The sequence below is a fragment of the Schistocerca gregaria genome, chromosome 1 (assembly GCF_023897955.1).
Source record: "Schistocerca gregaria isolate iqSchGreg1 chromosome 1, iqSchGreg1.2, whole genome shotgun sequence".
Taxonomy (NCBI): domain Eukaryota; kingdom Metazoa; phylum Arthropoda; class Insecta; order Orthoptera; family Acrididae; genus Schistocerca; species Schistocerca gregaria.
In genome coordinates, this window is record NC_064920.1 from 903,049,275 (window position 1) to 903,067,421 (window position 18,147).

The window sequence follows — 18,147 nt, forward strand, 5'->3', positions numbered from 1 at the left end:
TCCATGATCCCCTATTCAGTGCTAACATTGGTGCCTCTTCTGATGTTAAACCTATTACTTCAAAATCATTCTTAACCGAATCCAGGTACCTTCTCCTTGGTCTGCCCCAACTCCTCCTACCCCCTACTGCTGAACCCATGAGTCTCTTGGGTAACCTTGCTTCTCCCATGCGTGTAACATGACCCCACCATCTAAGCCTGTTCATCCTGACTGCTACATCTATAGAGTTCATTCCCAGTTTTTCTTTGATTTCCTCATTGTGGACACCCTCCTGCCATTGTTCCCATCTGCTAGTACCTGCAATCATCGTAGCTACTTTCATATCCGTAACCTCAGCCTTGTTAATAAGGTAACCTGAATCCACCCAGCTTTCGCTCCCATACAACAAAGTTGGTCGAAAGATTGAACGGTGCACAGATAACTTAGTCTTGGTACTGACATCCTTCTTGCAGAAGAGAGTAGATCGTAGCTGAGCGCTCTCTACATTGGCTTTGCTACACCTCGCTTCCAGTTCTTTCACTATGTTGCCATCCTGTGAGACTATACATCCTAAGTACTTGAAACTGTCCACCTGTTCTAACTTTGTTCCTCCTATTTGACACTCAATTCGTTTATATTTCTTTCCCACTGACATTACTTTCGTTTTGGAGATGCTAATCTTCATCAACTAACTAGTACCTTTCTGAGATTGCTGTTATGTACTTGTGCCTGATTTCCTTATCCTGAAGTTTCTCCACTCTTATCCTCCTACATATGGACCTGACCTCCTACACTTTCGGCCTCACAATCCCAATTTCACTGCAGATTAAATAATGATCCGTGTCATCAAAGAATTCCCTGAACACACGAGTGTCCCTCACAGCCTTCCTGAATTCCTGGTCTGTTATTATATAGTCAATGACAGATCTGGTTCCCCTGCCTTCCCAAGTATACCGCTGAATGTTCTTATGTTTAAAAAAGGAGTTTGTGATTACTAAGCCCATACTTGCACAGAAATCAAAGAGTTGTTTCCCGTTTCTGTTGGCCTCCATATCCTCTCCAAATTTACCCATAACCTTTTCATACCCTTCTGTTCGATTTCCAATCCTGGCATTAAAATCACCCATGAGCAGAACACTGTCCTTGTACTTTACTCTAACAACTACATCACTGAGTGCCTCATAAAAACTATCAATCTTATCTTGATCTGTCCCTTCACAATGCGAATATACTGACACAATCCTAATTATCTTGCTAGACACTGTCAAATCTATTCACATCAGTCGTTCGTTTACATACCTTACTGCAACTACGCTGGGTTCCATTTCTTTCCCGATGTAAAGCCCTACACCCCATTGTGCTATTCCTGCTTTGACTCCTGACAGGTAGACCTTGTATTCTCCCACTTCCTCTTCTTTCTCACCCCTTACCCGAATGTCACTAACAGCTAAAACGTCCAGCCCCATCTTACTCGCAGCCTCTGCCAGCTCTACCGTCTTCCCAGGGTAGCCCCCATTGATATTAATAGATCCCCATCTCATTACCATTTGTTTGCCAAGTCGTATCTTAGGAGTCCCTGGTTTATCAGTTAGAGGTGGGACTCCGTCACCTCCAAAGGTTCGAGGCATTTTGCTCTGATTGTTGCCAGAAACATATTTAAAATATCGGGGAAGCAGGTTGCTAGCCTTACTTCCTCCGAGTTCCATTGAGTTTTACCCGTAACGGTTGAGGGACTAACCGGTAGATTTGGTAGTCTTTGCCGTATGAGCACAAAGGTGACCACGACTCAGAATATTTCCGAGATGCCCAGCCTTAATCCAAAGTAACTGGTATCCCGACTGTCGGGACCACTTACTTGGCCACTCATACGTTGCCCGTGGTTCATGAACTAGGACATGACTACAGGAACCCACACCATAGTATTGACTGGGAAATTATAAACGTTCCTTACCACCGGTAGACATAAATGCCTCGTACCACTAGTCTGAAATTACCTTCGAGAGATAACAAACATAATGGTTACAAACAAACACGATTTTTTTTGTTTCGTAACGTCCTGGAAGAGATCTGCTCCATTGCCAGGTACGATTCATAGAGCAGAAAGAGATGATCCAAAGAATGTTACTGCCTTTCGTACTGAATTTTTTCGTAAGCGTGAGAACACTACCATAATGCTCATTGAACTTCAGTAGCAGAAATTACGTGATAGGAGTTGTGCATCATGGAGGGGTTTACTGTAATACATTCAAGACATTATCTTTCAGAAATAATCAAACAATTTACTTCCTTCCTCCACATATATCTCACGAAATGATCATAACGGTGAACTCAGAAAATTCGACTTCATGCAAATGCTTCCCTTCGATAGTAGTAAAATAAAGTGGAAAATATAAGTAGTATCATACGCATGTTTAGAATAGAAAAACAAAGGGAGAAATAATAGTGCTACTGGAAGTACTTTCTGCCACACACTGTAAGATGAACTGAACAATATACCATATCATAATGTTATCATAGCAACAATAATCAAAAAACGGAAAATGTTGAAGAAAGGATTGAAGAGTATTTGTCTTTGGAATAACTAAAACAGCCAATTAAGATCATCCTAAAAAGACGAACTGAGAACACTTAATTCAAATCCGGCAATAAGGCACTAACACATCATAAAATGCGCTGTAACTAAAAAAATAATAATTAAAGTAATCAAAGGAGGCAAAACAGCGCCTTGGTGTACTTGGTACCATTATCAGTGGCGTAGCTACCGCCGTATCAGTCGTATCAATGATACAGGGCTCCCGGGCTAAAGGGGTACGGACATTTGCTAACAAAACTTCGTAAAATGTTTTTCACAGTCCCACTCAAGGTGAACGCTTAGGTCTTAGGTCATACTCTAAACGCTTAATTAACCGGACAGCCAGAAATTGTCAGCACTGAATGTCTCAGATTTCCCGCGGCGCACGTCAGCAGACAACAACGATTACTGTATTTCTCGTTTTCAGTTTAATGAGAACAATCTATATGCTAAATCTAGTGATTGTTTGTTCGATAATAAATTTAATAGTGAAAGAAATGAGTGGGAGAATAGAGATTACCTCAGTGGAGCTATGAAAAGAAGAAATAAACGGAAGATGGAAGTTATAAAGAAGCTGCCTAAAATTTCTTAATTATATCAGCAGTCAGATTCTATGAGTGATTTACTTTGCAATGTACAAGGAAAGAAACACTTCTTGTTTATAATTTAGGTGACATTATGTAGCGTCCTACACTGTGTGACGTAGGATTTATAAGTATCATTACACGTGGTCGCGGAAATGTACCAGATACATAACTTCATTTGCATTATAGTAGCAAACAGTAGGGTTAAATTAAGGGTGCGCATGCGATTGCATGACGCTGGAGAGCAGTGGTGTGTGAAAAGTTGCATGCGAGGAGATTTGTACACACGTAATACGCACCCTTGTAGTAAAATACATTCCATAATTATGTATACTCAAGTATTCCCAAATTAGGTTTATGTGCATGGATGTTTAATTTTACGCTCTTTGAGCAGAGGTATTAATTAAATAAATTTTCTATCTTACACAATTAGGAAGATGGTGATATAACATTGTCCCCAAGCCTAAACCATGATGTACTTCAGAGTTCTTGTAAAGTCAACTTGTTTTGCTCTTAACACAGTTTTCCACAATAGCTGAGGGTCTTTGTTATATGATTAGTGAATGCATGTACCGTGACTAAATCCCTAGTTTTGTGTTCTTATACCGCAGCACAGGACTTAAAGTGGGCTGAAATGGATGTTACGATATTATGACGCATGCATGGGGTGAAGGATGTACTGGAAAGCGGCTGCAGCCTCGGACACCGCAGATGTTAATTCATACTTTTATTAATGGACAGATGATTAAAATTCTTTATACAGATAAATATCTGGACATGCATCTGAACTCCGTGCCTCTTTGATGTAGCTGGTTGATTATAAAAGTACTGCAAAGAAAAGAAACTTCTCTGTTGATAACATGAATGGCTCATGATTTGTTGCTGTCAACCTTTATGTGCTCTTCTCGTGATTACAGTGTGGAAAGTAGACAGAGGCACTCGGTTAACAGGATGTCACGTTACTGTGAGTCGGATAGTAGCATTCAGAGGACACAGTTGGATATGGATGTCTTGGGACTGTGTGAGAAGAATTGATAAAATTAACATTCGGGATAGGATGTCGAGGGTGGAAGAAAGAAGCAAATATTACAAGTAAAATACTAAAACAAGCACTAAAGTTATTTCAGTACTTGAAAGTGCCCAACATGGTTGATCAAGATTGTACAACCTGTACTTCTTCTGTCTCTTAACAGTTGGTTCAGGCCGGCCGCGGTGGCCGAGCGGTTCTAGGCGCTGCACTCTGGAACAGCGCGACCGCTACTGTCGCAGGTTCGAATCCTACCTCGGGCATGGATGTGTGTGATGCCCTTAGGTTAGTTAGGTTAAAGTAGTTGTAAGTTCTAGGGGACTGATGACCTCGAAGTTAAGTCCCATAGTGCTCAGAGCCATTTTAACCATTTGAACAGTTGGTTCAGAAAAGCAAAGAGAGCAGTAATAATTAACAACTAATAATAACAGTCTCACTGCGGGGGTCTTCCTTTCTTGAACCATCTTCCCAGAAAAGATATTGCAACGAGTTTTTACAGTAATGTCAGCATGAAAGGAGTGATGCAGTCAGTCAAGATTTGCCATCATGAGATTTGCTACCATGATGTAGGTGAAACAGGACATTATTGGCATGCTCTGGGAATCAACAGTTCAACTGCAGAAGACAGATCCAGACACACTTTAACATAAAGACTATGGGATTCAGTGCTCAAGAAGAAGGTACTGCATTTTGCACATTCTTTCACTAACTTTTCCTTCTGCAGTCAGGTTAGATCATACAAAAAATAAAACCTTGTGCAAGTAAAAAGTAAAAATAAAAAAATGGATGTGCAGGATCACAAACATTAATAAGCAGTTGTTATACTACATACTAAAATATCAAAAGAGATGTATTTAATTGATTATACACAAATTGTGGTAACAACTTCACATTTCAGAACTGTAGTCGTAGTATATATTTAAATTCCACTTTTATTGACCATATGTATTTGCTCTTTTCATCACAAAGTATGACTTGGCTGATGTCTCATTGTAATGTGGATGCTCCTAACATTACACAAATTATCGAAGAACTCAAATCAAAGCACTATAAATGTGATAGATCCAGTCCACAAAGTGTCAATCAATATTCTTTCGTATTAACATTGATGGGTGAGGCAAAATTATAGTGACATAAACTCAGCTGGGTGTATCACAATTATTTAAAGACAAATTCCATAACTCTAAGATCTAAAGCAAGCTTAGTGAAGTTGGAAGAAAAGCTAAACATCATCAAATGATGGTCGTTAAAAGTGGTCAGAAAAACAAATGACATCTACACCTTAAATCAGTATAATTTTCATTGCAGAGAAAGACACTATGTGGACATTGGGCAAAATACTAAGATTTGTTTGAAAAAGAAATAAAAGATAATTGCAACGAAATAGTTCATATTGATCAGAGTGCTTGTATTCTAATGAATAGCTAAAAGATCCCTACAAAGAGTTAAGAGTTACAGAAACTGATAAGCGACAGTAAATATCACTCAAAGACAATAGTGGGTAAACATGCTGAGACAAATGAACATTCAGGCCAAACTGAGATTCAAGCCCTGCTTTATGGCGTGCATTCACTGTAACCATTATAAAGTCAGAACACACCTCCAGACCTGACACAAATTTTCACTGCTGCTAATATTTTGTCCTATTATTTCGAAATACTGAAAGTTCTCTCACATGATATGTGGGAATTACACCACTCGGAGATTGTAACAAGGATTACCCAGTGGCAGGGATGAATATACCCACTGACTTAAATTCATTGAAAGTAAATGAGCATAGACAGTGTGCTGCAAACAATGGAATGTTATTAAAGAACAGTTCTTCAGTGGGAGAGTACGCCAGTGTCTAAAATTTAAGGAAGGCTCCGCAGGAGATGTGGAAGATTGCAGGGGCTGCGGTAACAGTTGGTCTGCCGACATCAGTGGAGGAGAGAACTCGTCCACTGGTGAGCGGGGGAAGGAGGGTTGTGGTTCAAATTGCATGGGCTAGTCCCACCGGCGCACTGCTCAGCAGCTGCAGGTAAGATGGCGGAGGGTGCGGCAAGGGCAGCAGCAAGTCAGCACGCTGCCACAACTGGCTGATTCCTATACGAACAACGCAGTGACTGACGCCGTCGCCTTGCTGGCTTTGAGTGGGCTGTGTTGAAGGTCCAGCAGGTCTCAGATGCAACTGATTGGAACAACAGTCAGCTGCTCCTGACCGAAATCTGTGAAAAACAAATGCCATCGTCTGTAGCCCACCATTACATCCGACAGCCACCCCTGCTGCTGGCTGAAGGACTGGGCCCAAATGGCAACCCTGTGAGGAAAATTTTGCGGGGCCGCGATAGTCTGGCGCTTTCCTGTCCAGAAAGAACTGAAGCTCATTTAGGCCCTTGGGTGCAGGCATATTAACGATGGCTTTGGCTTCTTCGTCTGTAGGGATTAGGCCATCTTTGCTTAGTCTCAAAATACATCTTTGAGTAAATTTTTCCAGTCTGCAGTGAAGGCTCTTCTCCAGACGGCGTTGGAAAACTGCCCACAGATTTCTTATATTTTACTCTCATGTGGAGCCCATGGCACTGGTTTCACTAACATAATTTAATCAATAACACCGTCATTAAGACAATAGTAAACCGGAAAAACCCTGAAACCTACAGCTCCTAGAACCGCTTAAAGGTGAGTCACAGTCAGACGACAGGTGACTGCAAAACCAATGTTCTTGTCGATCACCACCGTCATGACACCCTTCTCGTGCCTGCCGTTCAAGAGCACACACTACAGGTACAACTAAATTCTGTACAGCCAGTACTGTCTTACTGGAGCCAAGGTGGCAGGCATTGTCTGCCCACTCTGATCAGGTACCGATGACTCATGTTGGTAACTAGTTGCTGTTGCTAGCTGCTATTTCAGACTGGATCTTGCACCAGGTGGTCCCACTGCTGGGCAAGGGAAATCGCAGTTCTGTCCATATATTCTCATTTCTGTTGCTCATTTATAATGTTCTTCCCCTTTGGATCTCTACAGACTGACTCAATGCTCCAGCTGATGACTTACGCTTGACACATCCCCTGAGTGACCACACGACAAGCAAACGTTGGGACGCTCCACTTACTGGGTGGGAAGTCAATATGCCGTAATTCGCGGCAGCTGGTGATAGTTGGGCTGGAGTAAATATCACCAGAACTAGAGGAGAAGTAATATACTTCGAAATTGCAAAAATATGTACAGAACGTCTCCACAGAAAGACATCGCCCATAAGAGGAACAGTGCAGCAATTTTGGTGCTTAAAAAGGAAGGAAACAACATGACATTAGAAAGAATAAACTTATCAGACACATCACAATAGTATACAAATCTTCATGATAGAATCAGCAAGTCCTCAAAAACGGTGGGTTTTAATCAGGTAAGTAAGCCCCAGGCGTTATACAAGGGTGTATAGTACAATGAAACACTTGAAGTTTGCGAAATAATTATAGAACTGAACTATGAGTATGATGTAACACATTTTTTCAGGACGACCATTAACAGCATAAATATATACTTGGTGAAAATCGTGACACAACGCTGTCTCATAAAATTATTTGTTTGCCACTGGTTTCGGTCATTGACCATCCTCACGGAAGAAAAAAAATTGTAGCATCAACACCACATGTCTTCAAGTATGACCAAGTTGTTCTTCACACTTCAAGACATACAGTCTATGTCTAGTGATGTTGTCATCGTAATAGTTTTTCTGTCGTGAGGATGGTCAGTGACCAAAACAGGCTGTAAATAAAAAAAAAGTTATAAGACAGTATTTTGTCATACATGTAGTAGGACTTATGGAAGAGAAGGCCATGGGGAACGTGATTAGGGGGGATGGGGGGGAGCCAATAACATTGGTGAAGAATGGCAAACAACAAAGCAATTTATAATAGTCACTTACGTGTGCTACAAGCAACGTTTAAACATCAGGTGTGGTAATATTAAAGTAACGTATCTCTGTCTTAGAGGACCTCAGAAGATCCAACTTTACCAACCGCTCGTCGTGTCATTCTCAGCCGATAGGCGTCACTGGCTGTGGATATGGAGGGGCATGTGGTCAGTACACCAATCTCCCCACTGTTGTCACTTTTCGTTACCAGAGCCGTTACTTCTTATTCACGTAGCTCCTTAGGTGATCTCGCAATGGCTGTTAACACCACACTTGTGAAAAGTGCTCGGCAGACCCAGACGGTTACCCACCCGAGTGTTCGCCAAGCTTGAAAGCGCTTAACTTCGGTGTTCTGACGGGTACCGCTGTTGCCAATATGGCAAGACCGTTGGCAAAGTCACATATAATCATATATTTGTCATATCGAAGTCGCCTACTGGCTACAAACATTCATGATACTGGTTTCAGCACAAACATGTGTAAACAAATAAAAAAATTAAAATTTTAATCCAAGTTATCGTAAAACATATATGTACACGAAAGTGGTATTTTCACTGTAAATACTATAGTACAAATTTCAGGAAAATAAGAGAATCATTTCTTTTTAATTTTATTCTTTTGTATTTACTAAAGTTGAAGACGACTGAGCAAACAGAGAAAGAAATAAACAGAAGAAGAAAAATTACTTGGGGTGTACTTAATAAATGAATCAGTTTTCAAAACATTATCTGAAACGGAACGTTTACAGATGTTCGTACCAATACCTATGATTTATGGCAGGAAAACCTGGACTTCTCATAGAAAAACGATTCAAAACCAGATGGTTGCTTAGCGAGCAATTAGCAGCGCAAGGAGAGACATACAAATGGATCAGGTGTTAGGTGAAAGTGGAAGACGTAGTTTCGATTGTAGTGAAAATGAAGGTAAGATCGGCGGAACATGTATCCCGGTGAATGGATAGTTGTTTGGCCGAAGAATTTTGCTTGCTTCTAACAGATAAGAAGAGACCCAGAGATGACGCAATGGAAAGTAGGTACATGACATTAGAAAATATGCCTGGCCAACATGGAGGCGTAATGGACGGATGGTGCTGCTGATGATGGTGAGTGGTCACTTCTTCGGCTATCGAGTGACTGATGAGTTGTTTATGCATCTGAAAAGAACCCACCATTTGCGATCTTGTTAACTTAATTCCTTGGATGCCTTGAGAAAAGATGAAACCTTCTCCATCTTATTCTTAACGATTCTTACTGTGGTAATATTAGGTCAAAAGCAATCATAAGTAGATTTCTTTTTATTTTACTGTGAAAGTCATAATGGACGAGAAAAAAGTGTACGGCTGAAGTGAAGGTCATCAACTGTATCGACAGTTTGTAGTGCAAGCTTGGTTGTTCTCGTTGATGTCTATATGTATTTAGAGTTTGTCATCTCCAACTATCATGGCGGATGGTAACATGAGCAATATGTTTTGCTGTCACTGTACCAACCTAACGTTCATATCAGTTAATTCGATGTCCATTATATAATCTGTATGTATTTGCTTGTCCCATATAATAGTAACATGAAAATAAATTCGCTGATGCTGCTGTAAGCGCACAAAAACACTTATGAATGAAGATGAGGAATGAGGCTGAATTTTTTACATATTTGCAACAATTTTTTAAATGCAATGATTATCTTTTGACAGAATGCGAGAGCCATTGTAAAGCAGAATACAGTGTTATAATGCTTGTTAATGTTCGCAAACATATTGAGAAAAAAAATCCTGTGAGTACAGGCTGGCCGGCCGCTGTGGCCAAGCGGTTCTAGGTGCTTCAGTCCGGAACCGTGCGATTGCTACGGTCGCAGGTTCGAATCCTGCCTCGGGCATGGATTTGTGTGATGTCCTTAAGTTAGTTAGGTTTAAGTTGTTCAAAGTCTAGGAGACTGATGACCTCAGATGTTGTTAAGTCCCACAGTGCTCAGAGCCACTTTGAAGTACAGCCTGAAGACGCTACGACAGCTCAAACTGTGTGCTGAGGTGTTTACGAGGCAATGAATGTGACGGTGCAAGTCGTTTTACGCTTTTAACTGCTTCCTCTTTTCCCGAAAGATGTCACAGCAAACGTTATCAAACGCTATAATGCTACTACTCATCTTTAGGTCTTTAATGACATTCGTCTGCAGAAACCTTTAAAAGTCTGTACGTACTCCTCTAACGTTACAGAACAATGAATGTGACGGCGCAAGTCGTTTCACGCTTTTAACTGCTTCCTCTTTTCCCGAAAGATGTCACAGCAAACGTTATCAAACGCTATAACGCTCATCCTCAGGCCGTTAATGACATTCGACTGCAGAAACCTCTAAAAGTCTGTATGTACCACTCTAACGTTATAGAACACAGAGTAACGCATCTAAACTACACTGTAAAATACTTGCTCGTTTGCATACCTTCATTTGTTTCGCTAATACACATTCCAGGAATGAACCACAGAGATCTTATGAGAGGATACACTCACTTGAGAGTGACCAGTAGCGCAGTTGCGTCTTCAGTGTTGGTACAACAAGTGAGCGCTGCTTAGGTACTGTAGTGTCTCGCAGTCTTCCGATTACAGAAATGTTTTCGTGTCACACTGTTCTTACGTCCTATACCTTAGTGTCATGCGGTCTCCCTAGCTAAAACGAAACATACTGAAAAAAAAAAATCGCATTAATTACACAAGCGACTTTTTAGTATCTCCATTTATTTTCGGATTAAACGAAGGTCCTCGAGCGCTTGAGGCATTTGCGGATGAAGCATGCGTTATGATATTTTAACGGTTGAGATATGCTGGAGTTGAACTCGTTCTGTGTGTTCCAACCTCCTTTCATAAAACGGAAATGAGAAATAATAGCCCACTTCAAAATGTAAAGCACGTTCCTCAGTCTGGAAGAGAACTGCATTTTCTCCTCGCGCCTTTCATGTAATTTGAAGTAATGGTCACGTAATACGGCGTTCCTGTTTCAGACGGTGCTGGCGGATTTACGTAGCGATGAATCCAGAACGGAGCCGCAATCCAGTTCAGGCCCTCGCCACAGTGCGGCACCACAATACAACGGCCGCCGTGCTGCTCATCTTCGTGTGCTGCTATCTGTCGGCAGTGGAGGGTACTGCCAACAGGAATTTACACGTCAGGAGTGTTCCCTCCGTCGACGGTATCAGCAGCAGTCTGTACGAGGTGTACGTGCCACCGTACTTCTTTGTGAGTACTTCCATCAGAATCTTGTCGGAGGGAGCGCTAACGACTGTGCGACACTTTATCTGTAATACTGTCACGAGATGTCACTAATTAAATGTGTCGTGTTCATCACATCTCTGTAGTATTTCACTGATATATTTATGCCAGATGATTATTCCACTAAGGGAGCCAATGCAAACGCAATACTGAAAAGAGAACCTCCCCATCGCACCCCCCTCAGATTTAGTTATAAGTTGGCACAGTGGATAGGTCTTGAAAAACTGAACCCAGATCAATCGAGAAAACAGAAAGAAGTTGTGTGGAATTATGAAAAAAATTAGTAAAATATACAAACTGAGTAGTCCATGTCTAAGATATGCCACATTAAGGAGAACCTAAGCTCAGGAGCGTCGTGGTCCCGTAGTTAGCGTGAGTCGTTGCGGAACGAGAGGTCCTTAGGTCAAGTCTTCCCTCGACTGAAAATTTTACTTGCTTTATTTTCGCAAAGTTATGATCTGTCCGTTCGTTCATTGACGTCTCTGTTCACTGTAATAAGTTTAGTGTCTGTGTTTTGCGACCGCACTGCAAAACAGTGCGATTAGTAGACGAAAGGACGTGCCTCACCAATGGGAACCGAAAACATTTGATCGCAAGGTCATAGGTCAACCGATTCCTCCACAGGAAAACACATCTGATATTCTCTATATGACACTGGTGACGGTATGTGCGTCACATGACAGGAATATGTTGTCGAGCCACCTAACTTGTACACGTAGCGAATGGGTAAAGAGATTCTTCTACCTTGCCCGATTTAGGTTTTCTTGTGGATGTGATAATCACTCCCAAAAAAGTGACGAAAACATAAGAGTTTGTCACATAAACTGAAAATAAAAAATTAAACTTTTCACTCGAGGGAAGACTTAAACCTAGGACCTCTCGTTCCGTAGCTGCTCTCGCTAACCACGGGACCACGGCGCTCCTGAGCTCAGATTCTCCTTGATGTTGCCTATCTTGCACATAGACTACTCAGTTTGTATATTTTACTAAATTTTTTCGTAGTTCCACACAACTCCTCCCTATTTTCTCGATTGATCTGTGTTCAGTTTTTCAAGGCCTATCCACTGTGCCAACTTACAACTAAATCTGAGGGGGGTGCGATGGGGAGGTTCCCTTGTGAGCAAAGACAATAATAGTACATAGCACTGTAGCTCTCTGTCGTTGCTTCCGTTGATTTATTGCGATCCTGGCAACACTAAACCACTTACTAGTAGCCCCATCTGCACCGCTCACGAGTCGTCAACAATGTAAATAAAGAATGAAAAGATAACGACGAAGGACTTAAACACAAACCCTCTTTCTTCCTATTAAGTGTTGTATCTTCGATAGAGAGGATCGGCGCTGGGGATTTCTCACTCTGAAAGGAATATCACCAACTCTGAGAGGCTTGGATTAAGTCTGGGTGCAAGAAGCAACCAATCATTTGTCCGTACCAGTTTCAAAGAAACTAGATGCGATAAATCTATAGTTTCTCCCTTACTCATAAATGTTTAAAATGGGAATTGTATACCAATGTTGAATTTCTTTTGAATTTGCATAGTCGTGCAAAAATCAAATTCAACAGCCAGTCTCTGCTGGTGGGATTGACGGACACTGTGTGAGGGCTCATCCGCTATGGCGATTATCAGATTTGTCTTCGTAACAGTACTGCAGCAATTCTGTTTCGCTCTTGATGCTCTCATTGAAAAATGGAATAAATCCAGAGGTTAAGAGTAAAGTGCAGTGCGCTAGAAGAAATAGCCTCTCGAAAATAAAAACATACATGATGCTTGTGGGGTCCGTATTATCACTCGTTCCCCAATACATCATTCCATGCAATTCGGACATCGTTTCGCTAACCCACGAACCCACGAACAAGAGCACATATGATCAGGATCTTTGTCACTGAAGCATGTGGTATATACAGGGTGGTCCGTTGATAGCGACCGGGCCAAATATCTCACGAAATAAAGTGGACAGGAAGGGCGCGTGGATGGCTCGCCAAACCTGCATCCAGTCCACCTGGCGTGGCGTCTTGCAATGTCGTTAGCCGGATTCCAGCGTTGGATGACACTATAATAAATCTTTGCTGCCGGATTCCGTATCTCCGGTAAAACTCCCAATACAAGGCTATGCTCCACGAAAAATGTCCTAACATGTGATAGCGAGGGTGATAAATGTCCAACAGGTACCGGTGCGCACAGCATGTGTGGGGCCACCTCTGCTATCAGGATGCCAGGAAGATTGTCTATTGGTGAAAGCCGGAGTCGCCGCATTGAGCGAAAGTACAGCGCCAACGATCTGTGCTTGACTTGTGTGAGCACAACACTTCCGTTGTGAAAGGGCAAGGTATGGGAAACAAAACGGATCTTAAAAACGGCACCAGCGTTCACCACGTGTCCAAACACTGCCTGTATCCTTGAAGCCATCGTGTCTGTCATCGGTAACACATGGACATCATGGTTAAGTTGAGAAGCCATCTACACATTGACGTACTGAGTGCGTTGCAAAATGTCCAGCAATCTAAATTTGTTGAGACGAGCATGTATGCGGAGTCGACGTAAACGATACGTAAACGATACGTAAAGGCCGCCGTACGTTATATTTGTCGATTGAGCGATATCCCTAAACATTTGAGTATCGGGATCTTTGTCACGGGTACATCCAGTTCTGCAGGCATGCCTCGTCCCACCTCCAAGTAGCTTGATTTCCGGAGATTGATCACACTGCCTGCCACCATCCCATACTCTTGGAGCCAGGAAAGGACCTTTCGTATTTCGTGAGCAGTCCATGCTAAGAACATTACATCATCGGCGTGTGCGCCACATTGAAAGGTCACAGAGCAGAGGCTAAGACCACCCAAGCATCTCTGCAGTCCGGGAAGAGCTGATTCGAGGGCAATAAGGAATAACATGGCAGAAAGAGGACAACCCTGTCTGACGGACCTGTTGACACGGACGGGGGACGGACCGACAGCCGTTTACCATAAACCTCGTGACAGCCCTATGGATTAAACTAAGCACAACAGATGTCGTCATGCGCGGGATACCGTTGTGGTGTGTTCCGAAACTGCTGGAGACCATTTTCGACGCTATCGAAAGCATGGTCTAAATACAGCGTAACAAGAGCGCTGCGGAGATGGCAAGTTGCGTCAGCGCACACAACGTCTCTATAGGTGATCCAAATAGTCAACACATTAGTATTGTCTCCGAGGTAGGTTTGATCAGTGTGAACGGCTGCCATTGCCGTAGATTTGAGCCTCACACGGAGGATGCGTGTCAACAGTTTGTAATGGGTATTTAGCATTGTCAGAGGTCGAAAATTAAGTGGGCGACAGGCTCTTTCGGGTTTGGGCACTGCAATCAAGAGGCCCTCAGTGAAGTCAGATGGTACTTGAAAATCGTGTTTCAGGAATTCTCTGTACATCCTGACCTACATTGGGCCTATAAGATCAAAATACCTTTTGTAAAACTCAAGAGGGAGTCCGTCAGGGCCGGGCTTTTTGTTGGGAGCACCACGGAACATAGCCTCTCGTAATTAAAAATGGAGATGAGCGTATGGTATTATTGGCCATCAGGCTCCATCCGGGGAAGTTCGGCCGCCGAGTGCAAGTTTGAGTTCAGTCGACGCTGCACTGGGCGACTTGCGTAATGAGGATGAAATGATGATTAGGACAACACAACACCCAGTCCACGAGCGGAGAAAATCCCCAACACGGCCGGGAATCGAACCCGGGCCCGCTGCATGGGAGGCAGCTCAAGCTCAGTACCTTTCCTTTCGCAGGCAAGTGCGCTACCAACTAAGATACCCAAACGTGACTCACGGCCAGTCCTCACAGCTTTAGCTCCGCCAGTACTTCGTCTCCTACCTTCCAAACTGCACAGAAGCTCTCCTGTGGACATTGAAAGACTAGCACTACTGGAAGAAAGGATTTTGCGGAGACATGGAATAACCACAGCCTGGGGAATGTTTTCATAACGAAAGTTTCACTCTGCAATGAAGTGTGCGCTGATATGAAACGTCCTGGCAAATTAAAACTGTCTGCTGGATCGAGACTCAATATTGGTACCTTTGCCTTTCGCGCGCATGTGCTCTACCAACTGAGCTACCCAAGAACTACTCACAACCAGTCCTTACAGCTTTAGTTCCGCCAGTAACTCGTCTCCTATCTTCCAAACATCCTTCCTTATAGCAGTGCTAGTCTTGCAAGGTTCCCAGGAGAGCTTCCGTAAAGTTTGGACGTTAGGAGACGAGGTACTTGCAGAAGTAAAGCTGTGAGGACGGGTCCTGAGTCGTAATTAGGTAGCTCAGGTGGTGGAGCACTTGCCCGCGATAGGCAAAGGTCCTGAGTTCGACTCTCGGTCTGGCACACAGGACGTTTCAGTCTAAAAGTAGTTGATGAGGCGCACCTTGCATTGGGCACAAAATATCTACTTCCAACTTATTTTACGTATGTGTAACATCATCTTGTTAACTGCCAGGCTGACGAAATAAAGTAAAGCTGAATTTCGACCTACACCCACATTCCGGAACACCCTGGTTCACTTTCAGGTCCAGTCATTCTTGTTGTGTTTTCTATCCGTTTCATCGGGTATTTCTGAAGAAATGGGAAATGATTACTTTAAAAAGCTAATAGCGATTTCTTCCCAGATTATTTTCCAACTGATCTCTATCGTTCCATGTCTGAAACCGAGGGACTTTCCTCTTTTTTTTCCGTTGTTGAACAGCGGATGGTAATCCCTGCTATTTTGCCCCCGGTGAAGCATGACTCAAGATTGAATAAAAGGTAGAGACAAGTCTAGCGGTTGCCCAACGATGTGCAAAAACGCGGTAAATGCCTTGGAAACTTGGTGGACGGCAGCTAGTAAGCACAAAATTTATCTAATTACATTATAGTAGTAGTTTTTAGGAGAGAAAGCGTTGGTGGTCTGCATGAGGCGATAAGGTCGAATTATGTAATTTCCTTGCACGTACGAAATTTCAGTGGGACAAGAACTCAATATTGGAGTAGGTGTATAACTGAGGAGCCCGCATGTGCGTTTTGAAGTCTCCAGTGTTCCAATTCTGACGTCGGAGAAGGGGGATTGTTTTCATGTGAAAAATACAATATGCGTTACTCCTGCTTCTATAATTTGGACGTCAGTACTAAACTTCACAAAACTTTACAGTCCTATACAACTTAAGAGCTACTGAAATAAAGACTCTTGAATAACCGTAAACTGTATGGACATTGTTTGGAGTGGTGCCTTAACAGAAATGTCTGGAATGCTGGCGAATGCGATCACATAATTTTCATTTACATCTATATGTCTGGTGCAGTATAAAATTAGACTGTCATCTGTCTGCATATACGATGGAAACGTTGCGAATACTGTTGAACAGTCACCAATTACAGACAAGCAATTTTGAAATAAGAGCCGGCAACGCAGCAGATGCTAACAATAGCGTGTTTTGTTGATATTTATATAGGATTCTACTACATGCCTGTAATTTCTTTTATAATTTCGTAGTGAGTAGGAAAATGAACTGGTATCTCCCTGTAAGTACGAATTTTGGTTACAAAGGGCGAAGAGCCACGACGTTAGCAAGATCAATGACAAAGAGGAACGTCTGCCATATTTCAGCCTTTGTACCACACAATTCCCAGAAAATTACTGTTCTGCTACCAAATGGGGTCGGATGAATTGGACTCGAGCCGTCGGCAATCCTAGCGTTGTCTACGTCTCCAGCCATTACCGAAAGCAAATGCCACGTTTTGACTCCTATGTTATCATGCTACGACATACGTCTTTAACATCTGATTTTCACATTCTCCATTGCGTTCCTATTTTCATTTTCTTTTGTTTGTTAGCTAAACGTAGTTTTAAAAGCGTTTTAGTGACGCCCTTGCAACTACAGTGCAGATGAAACTACACACACTATTGTATTTCACAAGGAAAATATGTAGGGTAGAAAATTATCTTCTGGGTTACTTAAACCATAATCGGACCTGACATCAGAGATAATCTTTGTGATTTAATTGTTAATAGATACGCAGCTTAGACAAAATGAATACTTAAAGCTGATGCTCGATACTCGTTCATATCTTTCTGTATTCCACACACAACCATTTCAGTGTCTCAGTATAATGTACATGATTTGAAAACCTGGACTTCATGGGTGCAAAAGCTCAATGATTCACTGTTAAGTTACTTAACTGTTATCCAGCAGATAACTAGAAATAAGGAACTCTTTAATGGTTATTCCATCCATATTCCTCTTTCCTGGTGACATGACGTGCAGTATCGTTCCATAACTTTTTGGGAACCGTGTTATTTCCTCAGTTCGTCCTAGAACGAGGGTGTGCTGAAAAGTAATGCCTCCAGTTTTTTATGTGAAATTGTACATAGTTCCTCTGCATATTTATTTCTCGGGGTAGTTACCCTGCCGAAGAACATATTTCTCCCGACGAAAGACCACTTTGTTGACACCGTCACTGTAGAATGTTTGACTTTGTTGACGGAGACACAAACTCACCTCTACTTGCACCGCTTCATCACTATCAAAGTGAAGTCCTAGAAGATGTCCTTTTGGTTTTGGAAACAGATGAAAATCGCAGGTGTACAAGGTGGAACCACAAGGGACCGTTCAAGAGCATTCGAAGGGATCTGAACGTGATGCGAAGTAGCAAAAGGTGTTTATTCTTTTTCAGTCCTTTTGTTTCGCGGCCTCCTGTGGCGTGATCACGGAAGATATTGACACACGTGCGAATAAAACGGCAAAATGCCCCTTTGAGACCTTCCTCCCCTCCCAATTCGGCAACAACCTCGGTGCCATAGGCCCGTCGTCGTTGAGCGCTACAAACATTTACCTGTCCA

At 42.4% G+C, this 18,147-nt stretch overlaps 1 protein-coding gene across 1 annotated transcript in view; it reads left to right on the forward strand.

The window, feature by feature from the left end:
• LOC126274609 (superoxide dismutase [Cu-Zn]-like) overlaps positions 1 to 18,147 on the forward strand; it is a 179,472-nt gene that overhangs the window by 17,954 nt on the left and 143,371 nt on the right. Inside the window, exon 2 of the mRNA XM_049977128.1 lies at positions 11,044 to 11,278. Coding sequence (XP_049833085.1) covers positions 11,069 to 11,278 — 210 coding nt within the window. The 5' untranslated portion in view covers positions 11,044 to 11,068. The remainder of the gene's footprint in view (positions 1 to 11,043; positions 11,279 to 18,147) is intronic.